Source organism: Magallana gigas, chromosome 7, assembly GCF_963853765.1.
Source record: "Magallana gigas chromosome 7, xbMagGiga1.1, whole genome shotgun sequence".
Taxonomy (NCBI): domain Eukaryota; kingdom Metazoa; phylum Mollusca; class Bivalvia; order Ostreida; family Ostreidae; genus Magallana; species Magallana gigas.
In genome coordinates, this window is record NC_088859.1 from 18,517,949 (window position 1) to 18,543,622 (window position 25,674).

The following is a 25,674-nucleotide window of genomic DNA, read 5'->3' on the forward strand; positions in this document are numbered from 1 at the left end:
GCAAATTTTTTTTCATCGAAAACATAAAATACCTCTAGGAAGAAGAATACAATGTAAACTAATGGTGCAAGGTAAGGAGCACTTTGTTTTTAAAACAGAAATAGTTGTTCTCTGATATTAAAAAATATTCATTGTGCTATCCAGAAGCCTGTAAATATCTAAGCATCTCCTGGGATCGGGACCTCAATGGGTTGCTGGTCTGTTGGTTGGACAGAATCATCAGGGGCGGGGGTCGTGTGGGTTGAGTCCTCAGTATTATCTACCCTGGAGTTCTGAGGGTGGGCCGACTGGGGACGGGAGTCTGAGCGACTGGTCGATCTCCTGGGAGATGCCCTGGCCGAGGTGGGCCTTTGAGGGTGCACCACCCTGTGCCCTGGGGGTGGGGATACAGTTGTTTTCCTGTGGGAGACAGCCACCGGAACTGGTGAGCGGGATCGCTCCTAGTAAAGGATAGAAAAAGGAATTTACAAAGCGTACTCGACTTATTCATCTAACATATACCACAGCCATTTTAATTCATCAGCTGCCATAAAAATGGCAACTCTCTTTCAACCTGCCTGATCAAGATTATTTTGTTATTTTTTCACAAATTTTATAAAATCAGTACAAAAATATCTAAAGCTGCTGTAAAATATATCACACATAATGTACTAAGTATTCCTGCCATGATAAAACATGTGTATATGCATTTGTGTATCAATACATTTTTAAGTATTAGACAAGTTCAATGTCAATCTGATATTGGGGTGTCTGCATGGTTTTAGTAAGTATATGAACACTGTGAACACTCCAATCAGAGTTCAGAGAATTGTGAATTAATGTTTGAGGATGAAATAACATTGTCAAGGAATACAGATTACAGGTATTTTCTCTCTCTCTCTCTCTCTCTGCATCTCACTCACAATCTCATTTTACCTCTCAATCATGTTTGAGCAATAATACCAGTACCAGTAACCAAGAACTAGCTATTCTATCTAACACATTCTAATCCATGCAAATTAAAGAAATACACATATAACAAAACTTTACATATTTTAAAAGATCTAAAAAAACAACAACAAAAAACTGAACTTTATTTATTTTACAACGATTGGTAAGCAAGTTCTACAACTTATATTAATATCTCTTGTTGGCACGGATGTTAGAGCGAGGGGGTCATTGGTGTGGGAAGAAGCCGCAGTACCCGGAGAGAACCCACGTGTCCAAGCGGGCGACCGCCATACCCTATCACATACAACCACTATCGATCACGGGTATCGAACTCAGGTCGCAGCGGTGACAAGCGAGTGCGTTGTCCACTATGCTACTTGGACACCTTTAAAAGATCTACAATGTACTTATACCATACACCCATATGCATATTACTGTTGAAGCTCTCTTTATCATCTTTACTACTCAATCAATGCATACATTCTATTTTCTAGAATCTAGCTCATATGTTCCTGTTCAAAGGGCAAGTATGAAGAGTTCAAGCTCAGATGCAGAAATGACACACAAGACAGTGATTTGAGTGCACACACTTTCACTATCACACACACACACACACGCAAACTAATAAGTTCTTAACACATGTGTAATCTGGGTATAATTTTGTGGGTCATGCCTGCAAGTTATACCACCTACCAACATATAGGCCTGGGGCATGTCCTTATAATCCTATGGAATAAACAATCATATATATTGTACATGTACCGGGTATATCATAGAAGTCAGGCAGCTATACACATTTCAGATTGAATTGTCAGATTTAAATATTTAAAAAAAATTCATTAAATTCAAATGATGGCAAAGATTACATGTGTCACTACTACAACACAAGATGTACTAAGTTTTATATAAAAAAAAAATTCTCTAAGTTTAATTTTCTTTGCTTATGAATTTGTTAGTTTGTATACAAGTTTTATCTACAAATTAAAAGGATCACTGAAATAATGCATTTTAATAGTACAAAATCTGTAAAAATGCACAGTGGGCAAGCAAAATATTGCATGCATATATACTCCTCCTCCTCCTCCATATCAGACCTTGCAAAGTACATTACATATAACATATATCAATGGGTTTTCTATAAATGTTTTTGTAAAGAATGAAAAATTATGCTTTACTGCTTCCTACAACACTAAGACTACCTAACTTATAGTCATGCAATTTTATAAGGGTGAATGATGGCTATCAACTGACATGTTTTGTTATTGATATACTGTATAATATGTTCTTTTGCAATCGTGTACCTGTCCATATTCTATCTTGTATCCCCAGCTAACTTGACGTGGCTGGATTAATGAACGCAAATGAAAACATAACAGAAAATGACTTCAGTTTGACATGCGCTATAAAATAAATATTCTGAGCTTTTCATAAGGCAGCCTGCATTTTTTCGAAGCTCTGGGAACAATGTTTTGGAAATTGATGTGAACCCTCTTTGAAATCATAAGCACAAGAAAAAAACCAAGAAAACCCGAAACCAAAACCGAGTGGTCTCCCCTTCAGTTACCTGTGTCACAGATGGCAGCCTAGCCTCTAACTTGGTCCCCATCCTGCCTTTATAGATGTGTCCATCTGCTCCTTGCACATCTACTTCCTCCCTGCAAAAAGGAAAGGAATTAAAATCATTTTATAAAGTTCTTTTTGGTTTCAACCTTCCTGAAAAAGGAAAGAAAAACAATTCATTTTGGGAACTACCATTGGTGTTCATATGAAACATTTTGAAAAAATTCCTTGCTATGAAGAATGCCTTATCACTTACTTGTAGATAGGGTAAACATTTCCATCTTCCTCTCTGAACAAGTGGCTGAAACAAAAGGTACTGAATTAATATCCACATACACTTTGATTATCAGACATGCAAGTAGCTAGATATACTATAAAGTCTCAGCTGAAATGCTGTACGTGTTCATACACCTGAGAAGTGAGTACTTTAAACTGATCTCTGTTAAAATCAGAATCCAGAAGATAAAAAATTATCCTAATTTACTTGAGATGCTGTGATTACCTGACATGTGAGTATTTAAACTTGACCTCTGTCAGCAATGAAATGTACAATAAATATCCTGAGATACCTTAAAATAAAGTGTTTTTTATACCCTAAAGGTCTGCAGTTCTCTTAAATCACAATCTGTCAGCATTGAGATGTACAATAGTTATCCTGAGATTACATGAGATGTGCAATGATTATCTCGAGATATCTGAGATGCTAAGCTTACCTGAGATGTGAGAGGCGGGTGATCCTCTTGTTGGGGTAGGTCGTGGTGTGGCTGCCTCCACAAGCTCTGCTGGTGGCGTAGTAGTCCGTCACCTCCCCGCTGTTAGCGAAACTGTGTGAACAGGAAATATAATTATAGATCATTACAATAAATTATATGTAATGTCGTATACTTGATTATTAATACTTTAATTAACTTGTAAATGATAATCTGATACTTTGCATCACCTCTTGGACTAATGATAATGATATTGATGCTTAACAGTTATGATTATAATTGGCATCTTAAACAATAATTTTCTATCATATTTCATTACAATTAATATATAAATTATTATGACTTTAAAGCTTACAGTACAAAGCTAGCCGTTCTGGAACTACCAATATATAACTGACACTATCAATATACTAGTGTACACGTGTATTGAATTTTTGGACAGCAACTATTCTATTGCAATATATTCTAAGTTTTTAAGTTTAAGTACTGTAAATAAGTCTCATATCGCCTCTTTGTGCAAAACATGCCAAGTCTGACTACAATTTGTACATACACATAATAAAAGTATACTTCTATAAGGCTGTGAATTAAAATCATGCCAAAAAGTGCCGTAAAAAAAATCTGTCTCAAAGGACTTTGTGAACATGCATGCAAATGAACACTTTCGTGCAAATTTTTGAGAAAACAAATCAATGTTTGAAGGCGTGAATGATGACAAATAAAACCTGTAGTTAATCAAGCAACGATCGTTGAGCTTAAAGGAAATCTATGAGAACAGTGGATTCAAATATTCTTCCGATACTCCATTGTGTCTAGGTTGTGGGGCGAATAAATACTGAAAATTACATCACGCGTCTGGCACTGAGATTACAGTACAAATTTTCTATCTGCTATGTAGCTTTGGATTTCAAAGTTTTAACTTTTTAATTAGTTATTCTTTGATGTGTCTAATTTTTCTCAAATTTACTTTGCCCTGCAGTGTTCATCCTATTTTTTCTCTTCAACATGAGGCATCAACTTGTATGATAATAAATAAGACATCCATGTAATAGTTTTTTCTCTTAAATCAAAGTCACATGTTAAAATGTTAACATTAAAATAAATGATCAATAAAAATACACTAAACAAACATAATAAAAAGATTTAAAATATTTTCATGTCTAGTAAAATGAGAAATTATACCCACCAACAGAGGAATACAATATAGATATAGCTTATAAAGATTTTCAAAATGATATATACTGTATGAATTAGAATTAATTTTGGAATAACAGTTATTGAAGAATCACCAACAGTAAGATTAAAAGAGAAATGAAGTCAAATACTGACATTCATTCATATCATGAACTGCAGATGAAATACCCATGCATATACTTTCTGACAACACAGAACTGTAATAAAAGTTTGGAATCGGCGAAGGACTTACGAGGCAGCCTGCGCTGCTTCTTCTCGCTGCTCTCGATACGCCTCTAGGTCTCGACCAAAGTGAACGAGAAACGCTTTCAGATCGGACTTGCGCATGCGAGCCAACTGCTTTTCGGCTATTGCTCGCTCGAAATTGACGTTGTTTCTGGGTCCCCTTTTGTGAGTGATGAAGGAAAAAGTGAAGAGTGAGAAATTAGAAGAAATGAAAAGTTAGTGCAAGTTTCTACAGCTATATGGTTAGTACACTACATGAAAATGATGACCCCTTTCAATTCTGAAATAGTGCAGTCAGTGGCTATACTATGAGCTGCCACATTTCTTAACATAAAGACAATGACTGGAGAAAATAAGCATTTTTCTTAACTATAAATTGCAAAGACACTAATATATCATAGAAAAAAAAACTTTCCTATATCAAAATTTTGTGGTAGTAGTGTAAATAGTAATTAAAGTTAACGTCAACTTTATCTGTTTTGATTAATACAACCAGTCTAGAAAAGCTGCCAGCCTTATAATTTTAACTAATTTTAGGCTAGAAAAGGGTCTAAAAATATTTTATCAAATCTATAAATTTGATCCATACGAGTGATTTTAATTAGCAAGCAATCTCTTTCATTTTTAGCTCCCCTTTGTTGCATCAATTAAGTGCTTTCACTTCACAATACAATCTGCCCCCCCCCCCCCCCCCACCCAGAAAAAAAAACCCAAAACAAGAAAATGGCTAATGTTTGGATTGGCATAACAATATAAATGTAGCACATACATTCAGACTTAGCTTTGAATGCAACTATTAACATCTCCCCATGAGAAAAAAATTTACTTGATTGAGTTATGTGAAAACTTACGGAGCATTAAACTTGATGCCTTTTTGGTTAACAAGCATGAGTAAATAACAAATATTTCCTAATAAAAAAAACCTGTTCCATTCCAGTACATTTTATATCGATAACAAAGTAAATATGGCTGAACAGACTGCGACAAGACTATACATACTGCATTGGGTATATACATTTTCAATTAGCAAGCAGTCAGGAGGAAATGCAGGGAATAAAAGAAGAGGAAAGGGAAACTATATGGGGTAATCAATTCATTGGGGACACAACAAACGAAAAGAGTGACGTTAGATGCAGACTGGTCGAAAAAATAACAAAAAAAAAACGTAGTTACCGAACACCAGGCTTGTCTATTCCAACATACATTCTGTTTTCAAATATTACACTCTTGTTAAAATTCAAATTTTTATGCATAGACGGATCGAGTTACTTTAAAATCATTCTCATGTTGTTGAAACATGGTTACCCTCTCTTCTCAAAGACTCATGTATTAATTGAATCTTTGTGAAATCAAAATACTTCATGAGATTAAGAATTTTTCTATCTCTAAAAGCGTATCTATAATTGAAAAAAAAACAAAGATTATTTTAATTTAAGCACTATTTTACTGATAGCGATAATAAAAGAAAACTTTTCATAAAAAAAAACAAAAGTGCTGTGATTTTCAAAATTTTTAAAACAAATAAATTTGACTATGACTACTAGCTGTCTTTTATAAAAAAAATAATGAAAACAAAATTACTCATACCAGCTAGGTACTAAATTTACAACACACTTGCTAATTCTACCACAAAATTCTAGAGATTGCGAGAGACATTTGTTTTCAACAAGAAGCCAAGCTGACGGTTAATTTTATTAACAGTATAATGAGATTTGTCCACAACCTAGCCTAGTTATAGAAAGGAGAAAATACCTCTTTGCATGCTGTCTGATCTGGTCCAGTTCGAAAGTGGTGTATGGTCGCGGTGACCTTGTGGGGGGCAATCCATTGGTGGTGGGAAGAGATGGCACTGGGCTGTAAATGATGAAAAATGATTTCAAAAGTATTTTGCGGAAATACATGTATCATTAACCATAAATGCAATCATGCAGTTCAAAATATACAAAATCAGCAGTGTGATTAATTGAATGCGTCTTTCACCAAATATTGTCATCTAAAACAGCTAAATCTTGCACAAACATATCATAACATTCAAACAATACATCTGGACAATATAGTATGTATGTTCCTTTAGCTATACACATGTATGTATCAATTAATTTGTATCCAAAATATGCCTGTAAACAATTATTGTATATTTAACAGACATCCTACTTTAATTTACCAAACATTATATATGCAGATGCATACATTTATTTAAAAGCAGTGAAACATATCTATCTGTCAAATATGCAAAGTGTAGCAAAACCTATAAACACAACATGTATATCTAACAATTAGAGTACTCACATACTCTGACTACTGGTTCAAATATTGATTATTGTCATGGCAGCCTAGGACAGACAACCTACATACACCTCATGTTTCTATGACAACCAAATTTTACCTTAGCTCAGTGTCGAACTTTATATTTGGAAATTTTACTTTGTCGTCTTCAGTATCTCTAAAAATTGTTTGCCATGAAAATTACATGTGAACATATTATCTTTCATTCTCATTGTAAAAATTTATATTCAAAGATAGATTTAAAATATGTTTGATTGATTGACTACATGTATATTTAGCAGAGCTATCAGTCAAAGGTAAAGGCTTACCATGAAGTACATGTATTACTTTTGAGTTATTACATAAGTATTTAGAAATAAGATTTAAATCAAATATTAGTGCTCTCTCTCTCTCTCTCTCTCTCTCTCTCTCTCTCTCTCTCTCTCTCTCATATTTTAGCTACATTGACAAAAGCAGCTAAAACCATTAAAATCTTATAACATTGTTATGCGAGACAAATCATCAAAAATTATATCTATGAAAGATAATTCAGCAAAAACTATGACTTAATTATGAAAAGGTCAATTCTCTTAATGCAAAACAGCTCAATACGTCACATTTTTCAAAGATTTGACTAAAATTGGAATTTCAATGTCTATCAGCAGATAAGTGCAAATCTATGATCCCTATTCTTGTACATTTTAAGTACATGTATGCACTTTGATCTGCATGAACCTTGCAAATTAGTTTACCATAAAAGGTTGCAGCAGGTTTTTTATAGTGTAATATGCTTCAGGGTTCTTCTAGGATCTCGCAGCAGTTGGTTATGAACAATACGATTTGCAGTGATGTTGAAATAATAGGGCCATGTTCCAAACTAAACTGATGTGAAATTTTTGAGCTAATATCTGCTTGAAATGGTTTGAAACTATAGGCATTTAGAGTTAGTACAATGTAGAGGCAAGAAACTGATAGAAATTATCAATAAAATCACCTACTTAGCATAATATTGACAGTGCAATAATTGCCGTACACCTAAATGCTCATTAAACCATTAATTGTAGGAAGTATTGGTTATTAACTAGTTCATACCTGTAGTCAAAAACAACGACAGAATTAATATAAAGTGGCGCAACACCTCCATATTCCAATACTCAACCCAAAAACATAAAATTACAATGGAAATTCAATATTCAGTCATAACATTGGCCAACCAGCAAATGTTCCATGAAAATCACTTAAAGATACCATGATTACTTTGTTTTTATTCTAGCATTGTGAAACAAAATGGAGAAAAGATACCGATAAGAGATGAGGTTAGAACATATTTTCATGACTATCATCATTAAATACACAGTTTATTGGTATCCAACTTAACCCCCGACATATTTTCCAAACTTGCAATGTTTACTAGGATTAGTTGTTGGTTTGTTGTTAAGTTATTCCAACCTTGACATGCTTTCTATTTATCTGTTACCACAGAAACCTACCCAGTTGGTACAAGATCAACCGGACGATCACAGCTTATGCAATGGAACTTCTGAATCAGTTGCCTATAAGAAAAACAGAAAAAAAATCAAAATTAAAATCTACACTTAAACTGAATTGTTGCCATATGACTCTTAAGTAATTTTTAAAAAAGAAAAAAAAAGATTAGTTTTTAAGGTATTTACCAAATTAAAAAAAACCAACAACTTTAAAGTGTCATGTCATATTCATCAAAAAGGAATGCCATTGAAGTTTTATGAATTAGCCAGAAAAACAATTCATTTCCATATTTCACTTTAAAAGGCCCAAGCAGTATTTTCAAAAAGAAGTTATAGGGTATGTTTTAAACAACCAATTTATGAAACTTTTATCATTACACTCTTCAACAAAAATGTTTGTTTTCACCCCCTCGTGGCAAGATGTTTGTTTAACGTAGGTAAACATCATGTTAACATAAATGTTTGGCATTTAAAAAGACAAAAAAAAAGAAAAGAAAAGAAAAACATTTGTAATATATAGAAGAGCAGCTGGTGTATTTGAATAAAGATTAATTGAAATTGTTTCGTCTGCATACTTTCTGATGCCGGCAGCGTCATCTTCGGTCCATTCCACTTGTGCCTGTTGCCGACGGAGTTTGTCGTTCAATGCTTTAAGGCGGCTCTCCAGCCACTCCTTCAGGGGATCTAACTCTAGCCGATCAAGTTTGCCATCGATGTCATCAGCAAACTTCTTAATTGTGCTATTCCATGATGCTTCCTGGTAAAAACAACAAAATATTTCTATACATATAGTGAAATCCCCACTGTTGATTTGTTAAGGGTTCAGGAATGCATATTACTTATTCAGATTTAACTCTCTTCTTTAAATGGGTGAATATCATATATTTTCCTTATCGTGATTTTGACATTTCACTTTCATAATGTGTATTCATTAAAAGTTCTATGGTCCACAAGACTACGATCTGACCCAGATTTTGTGTGAAAAAAGACAAGTAATCAGTGATAAACATCAAATGACATCTTTTAAATTTAAATTTCAATATAACCATGAATGTAAGATGTGATTTTTCACAAACCATTGGGTTTGTGAAAATCACATCTTACATTCAGTTAAAGCTACTGGCTTGTTAACAGTAAATCAAAAATTCATCATACACTTTCCAATTACAAATCACATCCGCATCTTGACAATTAAGAGATCTTATCAACAATATTAACCAAAAACCCGAACCCAATTTGCCATAAAAAACCTTGCTTCGATCGCCTTATCCAAAGGTTTGGTTATTTTTTTTATGTCCTCAATTACATCAATTGTGCAAATTGCCTCGGATATCAAGGTAGGTGTAATTAACAGCAAGCACTTACATGACCTGCCAGCTTGTCTAGGATATCTTTAATCATTTTGTTGATTTCGTTGGTCGTAGAATCGAACAGGCTATGGTTGACTTTGTTGTCCAAGGACTTCTTGTCTGCTTTCTATAACGGGAAACAAATTAATTAATAAGAGACTGAAGAAAAATTTATTCGCATAAACTTTAGGATCTATAATTTTTAAGGCTTGGTGGTGGTAATGATATACCTGTTATTTGCCCACCATTGATTCTTTATTTGTATTCAATTCAGGTAACTGATAGAAACAATCAGGGAAATTGTTTATACAAGTCAAAGCAAATTTGGTTTTACATTCAATTAATATTTCAGAGCTTTGATTCCACAAGAGCTCAGGACAATATACATGAATGCTAGGGATAGATATTGATATATATGATCATTCTCATTTTAAAACCATTACGACCTTTATCTAGAAAATTGCCATAACTGTCAATATTCTCCTTACTAGGCAATGATTTTCACTGTCATTTGGTTGTCATTTGGTTGAAACATGCTATAAAAATTAAGTAAAATTTAATTTGTTACATATGTAACAAGCAGTTTATATAGCTACATGTGTATAGTGAATTCATGGTAGGAGACTTGATAAAATAACTTTAAACATCTAATCAAAAGAAAAAGAGAATTAAATCATACCAAAATAACCAAAACAATAGCAAACTTGCAATGACACCATGCCAAAAGTACTCTGTATGTAATACATCAAAGTCAATTTAGTGCCAGAGAATTCATTTGTAGTTTTCTATTTAACATCATAATATATAGGTGATGACCTCTGGCCCCTGAATATATATAAATATACTTACAACATCAACCTCCATCTGTACATATTCTTTGTCTGCCTTAGTTTCCTGGAGCTTGTCACAGTGCTGGATCAGACTCTAAACAACAAGATCAAATACATTTGATTAGATATATCAATAAATAAGTTCAAAGCCCAGTTTTATTTTTTCTACTATAAGTAAATATCTATCTTAACTTTTCATTTATTTATCAAGCTGCATTGATTTGCAGTTTAATTTTGATATATGAACTCTAAACAAAGGAATATACATGTACATTTATTTTTATGCTGCAAACAAAGATTGAAAAAATCTGTATACTTGTTGAGCAAAGCAAAAATCACAAAAAAATCATCTGTAAGACTATAACATATGATTCCTGTTGGAAAATATGCTTGTGTAACAGTGCCTGCCTTATAATGCTAATATGGCAACACTTAATACTAACTATCCAAGTAGTATTCAAAGATAAATTTTACATCCAATGACAAGTGAGTAAATGACCTTGAACTTTACCCCTCAATAAGGTTTGCATGACCTTAAACCTTTAAATTTAACAAGTGTGAAGTCAAACAATACGCATAATTATATGATTGTACATATGTTCAAAAGCTGGAGGAAAGCTGAAGTATTCATTTCATAAAAAAAAAAAACTTAATCGTTCTTCTTGGTGACCTAACTAAGTTCAACACTTAATTGAAACTAATTTTAAATAGTAGAATTGTTTTTCATACCATTTTATATATAGTGGTGCATGAACTGTTTTTATTAGCTTGCTTTAAAAAAAACAGAGTCTGCAAAATTTACTTATCAAATATTTGGGTGTAACTTTTACATATTTAAACTGTTGATCAATAAAGAGGAATTTTGTGTACGTCATGTCAGTACGGAAATTTGGAGAAATTAATACACAGAGGGAATTGAAGTGGTTGGAATACACATATACATACTCCCTAAATCCCTCTATTAAATGCTTCTCGACCAGAATATATCTATTGTGTAAACAGCAGTCACTCTCTGAGCCTTTTAAATGCGTGGGCCAAAACTTTTCACGTTGGCATCCATTAATCATGCATACACCAAGCCAAACTTACAATTACGTTTAATTGAAAATCTAAATTACTCCCTTTTAAAAATCTTAATGGCTTTATATTGCTTATCGCGTAACTTTTCAAAAACCCATCTAAATAACGACGTTTATTTTAGGGGTCCATTCCAAAATAAAGGGATTAAATTGGAGGCCAAAACAACATTTATCCACATATAGGTGAGAGGTGTCATATAATGTGAAACAACATGTGTTCACTTTTAGGTGAAGTGGAGTAATGCTGGGTAAAAGGTTCTGGTGAAGAATTCATGCAATCTAACAGTAGTTTTTGGCAACTATTACTCCACCATGCACTTATCCTTCAAATTATTAAGGTACACAGGTGATCAGTTTTAATCTGTAATACCAATCGCATGTGTCTTTTTTCCAGACAACTATTTAATATCAGCTTACACTGTTTTTTAAAATGAAAGGCGTCTTTAATAACAACACCCTATAATCTCCGCGATGGACCCAGTCTTAAATGGCACCTGTGAATAAGTGCTGAGCACTGGGAGAGTGACCGTTCAATAGTTGTCAATGGTATTTATTACTCCATTGACGCATTGCATTTCATATCAAAATTGCAAGCAAGGGAGCATTAAATAACATTATATTGAAAATTTTGTTTTTGTGTGACTGGGTTACGGCTGATTTCTCTTGAAAGGTCACCTAATGTTCTACCCGATCAATTTTATAGACTTGATCCATTTGGCAGATGATATAAAATGTGAATAAAGATATTAGGAAATATGACAGAGTATTATGTAGAAAAAAATTTAATGTCTGCTTTTTTATGAAGGCAAAAAAAAAAATTTAAAATTTTTGACAGCTTAATCATCTCTTGAAAAGTTTATTGAATAAAAGAACATTTAAATCTATGATTCCTACTGCTTTCCATTACAGAGCCTTCTGGGTGGAAAGAAAACAGTCATTGTAAAGTGTTTTCAATTTATTTCTTTATACGTGTTATGAGAATAATAATACTGTACTCATGTCTTGATGTAGCTTTATGTTCCTTATGTATCACTTACCGATATTCAATCATTTTATTTGAATATTTCAATGCAATTTTTCAAATTTGTAATACTAACACACTTCCACCCCCACTAATAAATCCAGATGCATGGGAACAAATGTATCCAGAATAAGACTCACTTTGGCCTTTTGTATCTTTTTTTCACAATGCAGCCAAAATCATTTTGCAGCATGTACAACAACAATATCCCAGACCCTTACCTCGATTTGCTGAGCCCTGTTGCTATTTTCCTCGATGATGTCCTTAGTGGTGCTATGAAGTTTCTCCACCTCAGCCTGGAGCTGTAAAATAGCCTGCTGGGCTCTACTGAGGGCATCGCTGTCCTATGGACACATATCAAAAATTGGACGATAAAACAAGGAATTAATGGAATACCTCAATATTTTATATTAATCACATTAAGACAACATTTAGAACTACTGGTAGTTATTTCTCATTCCATATCGGGTATAAAATTTGGCTCATGAATATCTTTTTTTTAATTAGAACATTATTGATTTGTAGAATTTTTAAATCTGAAATTTGTTTATTGATATAAATATTCTTCTCAACATATATTCATTGTTTTCATAAGAATGTTGTTTTCAAGCTTAAATAACAACAAAGACAAATACAGTTGACTCTGAATAACTTATTTTCTGTTTCAATGTTCGTTTGTTATTCTGATTTGCTGGGCAACAGAGTGCACACTACAGATTGATTTATGTGAAACACTTCAGCGATAAAAGAATGCAAGGGCGAAATCAACAAATTGTTAATTCATGTTAGTATAGTGCTGTGTTAAAGAACAAACAAATACAGTGTAAATGAGCTAAAGGTGCATATAGCCACATTCAAAGCGTAAAAAAAAGAGGAATGAAAAAGAGGTTTAAGCAACCATTAATAGACATGAAGAATACATCTAGGTGTGTTATGGAAAGTAAACAATGAGACATATTTAGGGCTGGTCCCGTAGGAGACATTGTATATGCTTGGCAAACACCGCCTACAAAAACCGGCTTTACTTTTTTTTTTTTTTTTTTATTACTTCTTTTGCGTTTCAGGGGATTGCACTGAAAGCAACAAAGTATTCATACATACATAATGCAATTAAATTTCAGGATCTAATGCACCTCTCTTGGCAACGCTAATGGCGGAATGAAATACAAAGAGAAGAAAACAAGAACACAATTGAACTTTAAAATTGTTTTGAAGTATTGATTTTTTTTAACGTAAAATGATTCATGTACCTCTTTTACGCCAACCTTTAAAAAGTTAAAATATAACAATGTTATCTATCATACGATGTATTGAAATATTGACTGGATCAAAATGCAACATGGGTTAACATAAGAATCATGCCCTCATGCAAAATTCATGCAGAATCTTTACTGAAGTCTATTTGACTGGATAACTTAGAAATGGGGCATGCTACAAAGACTGTAATTGTGAAGGAAGAAAAAAAATTTGAAAACTTGAATTTAAAACCTTACACTGTTATTTAACTCTGGTAAGCTAACACTGGAAGTGCTCTGCGAGATCTGAGAAGTTGAGCTCGATTTTGCAGCTACAGGAGCAGTACTATCTGACCTTGTGGGTACAATTACATCTGATTTTGACTTGAGCACTGTGACATGAGTGTTATGCACTAAGCTCTCCTGGTCATCCAAGTGACTCTTTGTACTCAAACCCTTAAAACAATAATTTAAATTCATATTTAATTACAGTTTGATAGGGGTAGAAAGGAAGGAAGTTTTACTAACCAATTCATTCATGCCTGCTACTTTGGCTCTCATCAGAGCAAATTCTACACCTTTGGCCATTCTTTTCAACTCGTGATCCAAGCCGAAAATCTTATCTCTGACGAAACCAATTGATCATTCAGCACAAAAGCCAAACTCTTCAGCTTGTTGTTGGCCTGTTGTAGCTCAGCGCTTGAGAATGGACGTTCAGGACTTTCTACGATAGACACAATCTCAGTGTACTCCTCTTCAAAGATGGTCATGATCTCATGTTCATAGTCATGGTTTCTCTCCTTGCTGTCGTCAGACCTTTCCTTCTTGGGAGGTGAATCGGGCTTTGCTACTTCATCTCTCTTTGGCTTTTCCTTTACAGAGATGTCTTTCTTTTTCGCTTTCTCACTACCATCTGCGGATTTGGTTGTGGCTGGTTGCTCTACTTTGCTCTCCTTCTTCTTGACCTCTGCTTTGCTTTCTTTCTTCTCCATCTTAGTGTCTCTTTGGTCGGCTTTGGATTCGCTACCACTGTGAATATTCTGGACACTGTCTGAAGTGTCGTAGAGATCGGCGAGTGGATCCGGCCGATTCTTCTGTTGCTCCAGCCAGCTGTTGAGATCCGACATCTGGCTTTGGTAGGCACTGTCATCCATCACCATGTCTTGGAAAACTTTCAGTTTATCCTCAAGATTGGACACTTTTTGAGTCAGGCAATCAATGGCGACGGCCTGTAGCTCATGAGCATGGAGTTTTGTTAGGGATCCCTCAAGACTTCCTTTTCCTAATTCAAGACTCCCAATTGATCTCTTTTATCGCCAGGAACAGAGGTACAGAGGTTCACAAGATAGAGAAAGAGAGAGAAAAAGATAGAAGAATACAAAGAAAGATGAGAAGAAATCATGGAGAATTTAGAGAACAAAATGATTAGTCACAATATATATATGTTAAAACACACAATACAGGTTACACTACTACAAAGATTAGAATTCAAACAATCTATATGTTAAAATGTTAAAAAGTTATAAATGCAAATACAGAAATGATGGTAGTTTAAATTGTATTTTTTTTGCTACTTGTGATCCATAAAGATCGCTCTAGAGGTAACCAGAGGTGACTGACTAACATATCAGGCACCTGCTGGACAAATAATGCACAGCCATGATCATTCAAAACCAGCATTTAATTACATTAGGCAGGTGAAAGTTCTAGCTAGCATGTACTAAGCAGTATATATTATATAAAAACTCTGTAGACTGTATATTACAAGCTAAATGTTATTGGATTAATATCACTCCACGAGCAAAGAGGATTACAAACGGATTACTATTAATATATACGGTGGATTAGACAATGTAGGTTTTACAGACAAGGTGGACTGTGGAAATATTACCTTCTCTCTTGCTTGAGCTAAAGCATCGAGTTCTTCCTTTAGTTTCGATAGCTGCTCCAGAAGATCTCCAGACAAATCTACAAAGGAGAAAATGAGCAAATTTAAGAATTTTAAAGTAAAAGATCTTATTCTTCATCAAGTTGAAATGTTTAAAATGTTGTAATTAAAAAGAATAATGCGAAGAATATAGACTTGATGAGTTTAACTTACTCAGATTTTCCAAAGCACTCTTGTCCAGCTTGTTCTTTATTTCCTCCTAAAAATTAGTAATTTAAAGGTGATAAAAGAACATATTCAAAGATCAGTAAGGAACTAGTCATGTCTAGTTATGATTACGATGAAATTGCAAAATTATGTGAATAATTCAATTGCATTTAAATAGCAATTATCACTAATTGGACACTTTTACATAATTGAATGTTACCATTACTGTGATGTAATTCAAACCTTGCCATCAAAACCCAAAAACTTTTGCAAAATTACTCTTCTACAATCAATTTTAAACACTCTGTACAGAAAGCTCTGAAGGCCTTCCTTGTATATTATACTGTACAAACACATTAATTTGAAATAATTTTGTTTGGATCAGTTTTATCAAATTATGGCCATCAGCTTGTTACCTGCAAACCCACATAAAATACACAGTGCATGTATAAAGTGTGGAACATGAAATAGGGATAAACTTCTTCCCTACCTCCAAAGCCTCAACCCTCTTGGTCAATGCGTCATGGCTTTCACTCAACTTTCCGAGTTTCTCCAAAACATCTAGGACTTCTGCAGAGGGGCCGGAGCTGGCAGTGCTGACACGTGACAAGGGACGGGACGACACAGGGCGAGAAGGCTGTAAAAACGTAAACATTTAATATCAGACACTACAAGTAATATTAACATATAAAAAATGCTTATTTGTGGGTTTTACTTTTTAAAAATAGAGTACTTTTATGTGTTCTGCAAATATTGAGTAAATCTACAATTTTTTTCTGTATATATACAAAAGTCATATTTTGCACTCAATAAATTTGTGTTGATTTTTTTTTTGGGGGGGGGGGGGATGTGGAAATAATGACTTGAAATTAAAAAAAAAGAAATCATTACCTAAAACCCAAGATAAAAAGGTACAGTATTATGAAATACAGTACTTTGAAAATTATTAACACATATCTATAAACTAACTGCCCTGGTGATGATGGGTTTGGGCCAAGAAAATATTCTGACAATATATATCAATATTTTTAGAGTGTATATTGAATGATGTGTCACAAAATTTATTAAAAACGTGAACAATTCAAAATTAAATGACTACTAAAAAATCTTCCGATTAATCTTTTAAGGTTGATTTTGATTTATAACAAAAGAATATTTCATAATTATATGGTAACTATACTTTTTTTTTTTTACATATATGTAAAAAAAAAAACACCTGCAAAAATCTTTAAAAAATTAATTTCACATTGTTGGCTCAAATAAATTTCATTTAATTAAAAAAAAGACACAGCTGCATGCTCTTTGTGTGTGGGTAGATAGAACAGAATATTGTGTTCATATTTGTCATGTGCTTTAATGAAGGCTCTTGGGTCTGTAATATTAAAGTCATGCATCAACGTCATTATTGGATATATAGCAATATTCGATCTTTGCACAAATGAATAATGTAGCTACACAATCAGCATATTTATATATTAAAGTGATCAATACAAGTCAACAATAAGCTAGTCCCCCTTGACATTTTGAAGCAATATATAAAATGGAGAATGAGAGAGTGAGGGGAATAAGTACTTGTACACATATGTATACAAATGAAAGAGATGTATTGAATCATGCATGAGACCTTATAAATAACGCATATATATGGGTTTTTTTCATTGATTCATTGATCACATATTTTTTCTTTCATGCTTTAACAGTGCATTTAAGAGATTTGCATACAAACCCTGTATCTGATCTACAAATTGCATAGAAATAATAAATACCTATAATAAAGAATCTCAAAAACTAATAAAATTGACACATTATTGATAAAGCCATTCATGTGAATGCAGGTGTATAATTTTGTAAGAAATTATCCATGATGGAAACCATTATGAATAAAATTATTGTACATGTACTATGGGAGGTTTTTAATCCACTAGATTTTAATTAACAACATAATTTTTATTTGCCCCAACTTTATTCAATGATTTACTGGAGATAAACTGGTTTACAACAACTATTTTTTGCGACCACACTTTACTCACACTTGTTTTGATATAACATCTATACAGTAAATACAAGTTCGCGGCAACAATTTATATATATTTGTGACAAAGAGGCTCTTGCAAATCTCATGAAGATTTCTCGCAAGCGAATAAAAATTGGTTTAGAGTATTTGATCATCATGATGATACATGTCTGCATGCAACGTTTTTTCCTAATTTACTGATCAAATGTCATTGCATGGCCATAGGTGTACAGTAATTCAAACATGAATTAACATAAGGGTACATATATATGTCTGACACTTGAATATAAAGCTACATCATATGCAGAAATTGACACTTAAATTGACTGAATATCACATGAATTATTTAACTGTTAATCGCCACACATGTACATGTATTAGTATTACTGAATAGAAACATCAAATAATGACAGAGTGAAAAAAAAAATAAGAACAGGAACATGACAAAAACATCCGGACAATTCATAAAAAAAATCATCACTGGAAAATAACCCATAGCCAGCCTCACATAAGCTGAAAGTACTGACTGTAGAATAATTCAACGAATTTTTCTTTGTTTTATGAATATTTCATTCCCAATGTTGATTGGCTTCATCATAGTTTATAGTAGAAATTTTACCAATTGCGTGAAATATTGTTTGGGGCTGAAATTTACATTGAATTTCATGAAATCCAGAAAATCTCCTTCTGAATCAGTAAGTAAGTGGATCAATGCAAGACTTGCTTTGGGTAAAATTATGCTTCAACACTGACATATAAAGCTGACATTAAACATGTTAAACATAAAATTAAAGGAATTGACATAAAATAAAATCTGTGATTCAAAGATACATTTATGACCATTTACACATATAATGGTACATAAATATGCAAGACTTTGAGTGAATAATTAAAAAATTTTTATTTTAAGTATTAATTAATCAATCATTTGAATTTTGGGAGTTGTGAGGGGTAAATGAGGATTCAGAAACTGGTTCAAACATCGGTACTTACTGGTGCAGACTCTGGTTTAAGAAGTAAGTCTGAGAACTACAGAGCAAGAATTCCAAAATTTACCAGATATGAATAAGAATCAAACAATTAATAATTTGACTGGGAAAAGAATTAGGCAAAGATGTTTGTGTGTATATAATCAACTGAAAACATGAAATCATCAAATTAAAAATTCCAATACATGCAAAGAAAACGTTTGCTATTTTTTTAACATTTAATTCTAAATTTTGAGAAAAACAACACAAAGGGGCTGAGATACACATGGTAACTAAATTGGACTTATATACATGGTTAATTTTCTTCAAACCAACATAGGAAGAGGGCTTAATTGACAAACATTGTTTTCACAGAGAGTAAAACATTTGGCTCATCAAATAGATATAATAATTATAATTAATTCATAAATTCAATTAATAGTTTAATACCAAGATTAATGAATCACAGGAAATTTATGAGTTTGGTTTCGAAGGTTTTTTTGGGGGGTGCTTTTGGTTTTGTTGATATTGAATCTGAACTCGTTCATAACTCCATTTTTACTTACTGGCAGCGAATCTGGCTTCAAAACAGAATCTGAGAACTACAGAGCAAAAATATATCACACTATAAAACAGATGTACCAGTGAGGTGTATTCGGTTTATATGATTTCATTGACAAGTAAATGTTATAAACCTATATAGCACTTAAAATGAATGGGCATACTTTTTTCATTAGTTTACTTGCAACCTTGTAGTTTTATTTTTCATCTTTTTTTTAACATTAATTGATATTGTAACTTTGTACTCTAAATTTTTTAGTCTACTATAAATATCACTATACTGTATAATACACCGCTACATAATGAATGTTGGGATGAACAAATTTCAATGAATCTTTTTTTTTAAATCAGGGAACAGTATAGTTATTAAAAGACTTTAGGACATAAAAAAAAAATTAGGCAGCCAAAAAATTAATACATAGATATATTGATTGTCATAAAAAAAATTTGGCAGCCAAAAAACTATTACACATATTGATCGTCATTCAAATTGAAGTAGCAACAGTATCAATAATAGGCACAAACATGATCGCACCCTTCAAGTCCTGTACAAACATTTTATAAAAGCTTTAAAACTCATATCTACAATTCTGATAAAATCTGAGAACAGCTTCATCAATAAACCTTCTCTACATATAGATCTCAACATCAAAATCCGACAGTGCAGAAACAACATTTTTCGCTGAATTATGTGCACGACAACCTTAGGGGATCTGTTATCAAAGACTTCTGGTAACTATTGGTGATACCTAATGATTACCCTATCATCTATGTTGTACATATATGCAAGTGTATTATAATTGCATTTAAAGGATTTCAAAGGTCTGAATAGGTTTTTGATGTTTTTTTTATTATCCCAAAGCTTAATTTTTCCATTGAGAACTTTCCTTTTTTTAAATATTGTGCACAAACAACAATATTGAATTTTTTCCCCAATGTTTGATACACAAATTAGAGTTCCTTTGTTAATTATATTCACATCCCCTACACAAAAGATGAACCCAGGAATGTACCTCAGTAAGGTTACAATCGTCAAAGACCCACAATGCACTGGACGGAACTCTATAAAATTCACAGCGTAGACATAACACAGCTCGACACAATTGAAGCTTAACGTTCACACAGAGCACAGAATACAATACCTTTAATCTATTCTTGAAAGGAAAAAATAATTTACAATGATAATACAAAAACTAAATGAAAAAATAAAAGTGAGAAAAATATTTCAAGCAGTAGTGAAATGAATCCATGTAAAAATAGTCTTATATACTACTTGGAATCAGAGAACAAATTGGAAATGTAATGTTTTTTAATAAAACTTACAAGAGAGATTTAATGCGTTATATCATTTCTATTTAAGGGCTAAAATTTCATTCCTGTAATGCAGTGTAATGTTTCAAAAGGTGTATTTTTCACATAATTTACATAGGTATATGTTTGACAAATAATAAAATGCTCTAACAGCGAACATGGAATTAATGCATCACAATGTGTTTGGAGGAAAAAAGTCTTTTTGTTAACGTACTTATGAATGCCATGAAAACAAACATAGGAACTATGGACAATTGATTCTCAAAAACACTTGAAAGTATTATCTGTAACCCTTATTGTCCGAGCAAGTCTAGAAAAAACTTTATCACAGCAATTCAACATTCATCATACGAGGTCCTGGGTAGCTCGCCATAGGATACTCCTCCGATACTTGAGCTTTTCAAATAGAGACACTAGGCAAATATTTCGAGCTGCTTAATCTTATCTGCATTGAGTGACTCGAGTAAGTCAGATATGTATTGATTGGCCCCGTCGATGATCTATATTCATTAGCCCTGTAAACTAGAGCCTTGTATCTGGCACTAATCTTTCAGTCGCGGTCTTAATAGACAATGAATACTTAAATGACCAGAACCAGATACATAGCCAACATTGTCTGCGATTTCAATATTTTAAATCTGTCTGCCCTTAACACTTTGACAAGTATTGTGCATAGACTTCGTTCAAGAAATCAAACAGTGAACTCGCCTGATTTATTCGCTAATGGTCTGTGTAAATATATATGATAAATCACCCAATTTCCTTTACCATGCCAGCAATTTTCGATGAAAATTCAATACTGATCTGTCGTCCTTTACCCCCCCCCCCTCCCCCCCCCCCCCCAACACACACACACAGACACACACACACGTCCATTCCACCATGACAAGTACCCATACATAATTCAAAATGTTACACAACAGTTAGAGCAAAATTCATAATAGCAGGGAAAATCTAAAAATAATACACTTAAATTTAACTTAAAGAGATATATATGTATTTAAAATACTTACAGGGTCCGTCTGGCTGGAAATCTCAACCACAACCCTCTCCCCTGGCTGCATGTTCTCCCAGTCCCTCTTGATGCCCAGGAGGGCGTCCTCTAGGGCGGGCCAGGTCACAAACTGGGCCAGCTCCTCAGGGGTAGGGAGCAGGGAGAACTTCTCATTCATTTCATCCTGTGAAAAATAAATAAGAATATTTACAGGTATATCATGAATATGTAAAACCAATGACTACTATTAGATATGAATTAGCACAAATGCTACATCTAAGCAGATTTCATTTCTATTTCAAAAACTAATCATTTCATGGTAAAAAAAAATTTGATGCTGAATTAATGTCAGAAAAAGGAGAAAATTATTATAGTACCTGTTTTGTACTTTGTGATGAAATTCCTTAAACAATTTAAGTTCTTGTATATGTTGATCGAATTATTAATATCAGTGTGCTTTATAAGATAGCAAAAATTCTTTAATCAATGAATTAGGTTTATATGCAATCATATGGTGTTTTCTGTTTTAAAACAACGCTAGCTGTGTGTATTCTGAATGCATCTTGTTTAACTTACTGTTTTCTTCTCCAACTCCGCCAGTCTTTTCAAGAGGTCATCGATGTTAAGCTGAAACACAATATTCAATAAATATTCAATTTTAATTCATTACAGGTAAGGATATATTTATAGAATGTATGTATTTTTTTCCATATATACAAGTCATAATGTTTGAACTTGTTCAAATTAAAGATCTCTTCATGTGCATATTAAGTACGTGGAACATATAAATGAATAAATTTTAATTTAGTTCAATGATTATCTTTATGGAGTTGCGTTTTATGTAGCCTATGAGTTATATGAATATTAGGATTTGATAAAGAATTATACAATTAAGCCCTGTGCAGTCTGTGCCTAATTATAGTACATATAATGCTGACCAGAATTTGAGGGATTATATGTGTATAACCTTGGTGTCCTAGCTGTTAGTGTAGATCTAGGATTGTAACATTAAAGCCAGCTAATTTAAACTGTACAAGTACTTTTAGAAAGTGGATTTAAAATTCTGGCTGCTTCAGACTTTGATCAGCATAACAAGTCAATATTTACTTGGTCTTGATTCTTGAATAATTGATCCATGATTCGACAAAAACTAATTTGATACGCCAGAAACTCTTTGAGGAACTATGCGAGATGTCTGTACATATACTACATATTGTATTTCAAAGTGAGAGAGAGATCTCTCAAGCATGAATCCTAAGATCCCAATATCAGATATCTAATTTCATCTAAATTTTGTAATCTTAACAAAGATATATACTGTGGAATCATTAGAATTCGTGGTGGCTCAATTTTCGTGGTTTTTGTGGGTAGCCGTCACCCACGAATCTACGTCCTCCACGAAAACAGGTTTTGAAAGAGTTAATAAAACTGAAAACCAACACATCCACGAAATTACATCCCCACGAATACGCAAAAAACAAACAATCCACGAAAATTGGCCCCCGCGAATTTAAATGATTCTACAGTAGTTTCAGAGAAAAGAAAACACTATGGAAGAAGATTATGCCACTTTGTGGAAATCCAAGATGGATGTGTGGGAGAAAGAAAGAGCTTGGGATGAAGAGAGGGGAGAGTTAGGAGGAGAGAGAGAGCAAGTTACTGTATATATCCAGTTTTTTTCATGTGTCACAAAATTTGTGAAAATGGGGAAAATATTCTTTTCTTAACATTCTTTATTTGCGTCATTTTTTGCGATATCAAAAGTTTCTTAAAGAAAGCGATACAGGATATAACTTCTGCATATTAAATTATTTGCGATTTAATAGAGATTGCGAAAAAGCTAAAATTAGATCATTGCGAAAATTACCCGATATACAGTATTCTTTGAATTTAATTTTTTTTTCTTCCTCTTATTTATATACACACTTGTATAACTTACTTATATTTACCAGGTTTATCATGTACAATTTGTTAGACCACTTAATAAACTTTAATTTTTGACTTGTAGACAGTTGTAGTTATACTCATTAAATTCATCTGTTAATATTAAAGGTATCCCCTATAAGGACTCCAAACTGACTTTTCCTACATGTATTCACTATTCAACATGCCGAAAGACCAAATATATGCAAATTATTTTTATCAAAATTTTAGATATATAGAATGATTCGTAATGCAAGTATGATGTATGATATGAAAAAAATATAAAAGTAATTTAGCTGTAAATTAATGCCAATCAATTATAAACCTTATTCACAGAATATTGTAGAGACACAATTGTGACTCTTGATATCTTACATTCATGATAATTTTACTTACCCCTCCAATTTTCTCATTCAGTCTTTTATTTTCCTGTTCCAGTTTCTTGATATTTTTCATTAATCCATCAACAAGATTATGCAACTAGAAATATATGCAAACAAATATAAATTATTCTTTTCACAGAATTACAATAATTTACATATAATCACAGTCATACTGGTAGAATTTGTTGACAAACACAATAATAATTATCATTGTAAGATTTCAAAAGAAAATTGATGAACTTGTATCTTATTACCTCATCAAGTCCATCAGAATTAGCATCAACTTTCTTTTGAATTTTAATATATTTCCAAACATCAGCAACTGGAGTATTTGCTGATGGATCCATATTTCCCCTTTCAAATAACTCCTTGTATGTTGGTAATTCATTGCCAAATTTCTCCAACTGTTCTGACATTTTTGCAACTTTAACTTCCAAATTATGATACGGCGTTTTGTGACGAGTTTTGATGGATGCTGATTTTTCACTAAGAGCATCTTCAGAATCCTCGCCCCTACCACTATCTATATCACTCAAGCTTGAAATCTGCCTTTGCTTTGAGGATGAAAGGAAATCGCGATCAAATTCATTTATTTCTGCTTGTACATCCAGAATATTTAACCTTTTTAACATAGCATGCAACAAACTATGCAAAACATTGAAATTGACAGCACCAACTTCTGGGGTCCCTAGAGCCAGATCAACCATCTGGGCCAGTTTCACTTGAGTCGGCATTTTGAATTTTTTGTTAATTCCCGACTGACAAACTTGAAATTAGAAAAATAACACTACAAAATATATTCACTCATGAACTCCATGACCATGATGTTAACTGGAGATTTGGCGAATATTCATACGCGTAAACTTCCGGTATCTACAAGAAAATGCAGTTTTTGTACCGTTGAAAAATCAATGTGAAATAAAATCATTCAATATTTTTAATTCTTAAAAACAAGAAAGCTAAAATCGATGATATATCACCAACTGATTAATTCTTCCTTTTAGATCAATTGAACTATATTGTTTGCGCCATATTTTCCACAACATTGTAATTTGGTCGCTCTTGACAACAAGAAGCGACAAAATACTTTCAAACCCTGATACGAGCAACCACGGTGAAGACGATTAGTTGCTACTCCCTGATAATCGATTTTTTTTTACGATGAGACAAATAAGAGACATCAAACGAATGCAAAAAAAATTCTCTCTCTCTCTCTCTCTCTCTCTCTCTCTCTCTCTCTCTCTCTCTCTCTCTCTCTCTCTCTCTCTCTGCTTGATATTATAGTATCAATAATAAACATGTTAAAGTGGGGGGAAATCGGGAGTTGCGGTGATATTTCTCAGCAAGTATGCAAATTATCAAACAAAATGACAATGCAAGAATATTCATAAAATCGGCATTTAAAGCTGATGTGATCTAACTGTATAACTAAACCATAACTAATTATTTCAACCACAATTTAAAATCCTTATAATTAAGTAAGAAGGAGTTGTGTCTCTTAATCATTGTATTTCAATAGCATATACGTGTGTCTACTCTA

General features: G+C 32.9%; 1 protein-coding gene across 1 annotated transcript in view; it reads right to left on the reverse strand.

Moving 5' to 3' along the window:
- Positions 1-24,991, reverse strand: part of LOC105332741 (glutamine-rich protein 2) — a 26,344-nt gene extending 1,353 nt beyond the window's left edge. Inside the window, 23 exon segments of the mRNA XM_020069112.3 lie at positions 1-440; positions 1,624-1,656; positions 2,495-2,585; positions 2,747-2,791; positions 3,204-3,314; positions 4,627-4,779; positions 6,372-6,473; positions 8,375-8,437; positions 8,947-9,128; positions 9,737-9,847; positions 10,570-10,644; positions 12,872-12,994; positions 14,414-14,517; positions 14,520-15,192; positions 15,777-15,853; positions 15,987-16,032; positions 16,471-16,617; positions 18,988-19,023; positions 19,529-19,564; positions 21,848-22,012; positions 22,405-22,455; positions 24,148-24,231; positions 24,389-24,991. The exon segment at positions 1-440 is cut by the window's left edge and continues 1,353 nt beyond it. Of these exon segments, the coding sequence (XP_019924671.3) occupies positions 159-440; positions 1,624-1,656; positions 2,495-2,585; positions 2,747-2,791; positions 3,204-3,314; positions 4,627-4,779; positions 6,372-6,473; positions 8,375-8,437; positions 8,947-9,128; positions 9,737-9,847; positions 10,570-10,644; positions 12,872-12,994; positions 14,414-14,517; positions 14,520-15,192; positions 15,777-15,853; positions 15,987-16,032; positions 16,471-16,617; positions 18,988-19,023; positions 19,529-19,564; positions 21,848-22,012; positions 22,405-22,455; positions 24,148-24,231; positions 24,389-24,868 (3,270 nt within the window). The 5' untranslated portion in view covers positions 24,869-24,991 and the 3' untranslated portion in view covers positions 1-158.
- Positions 24,992-25,674: the final 683 nt, after the last annotated feature.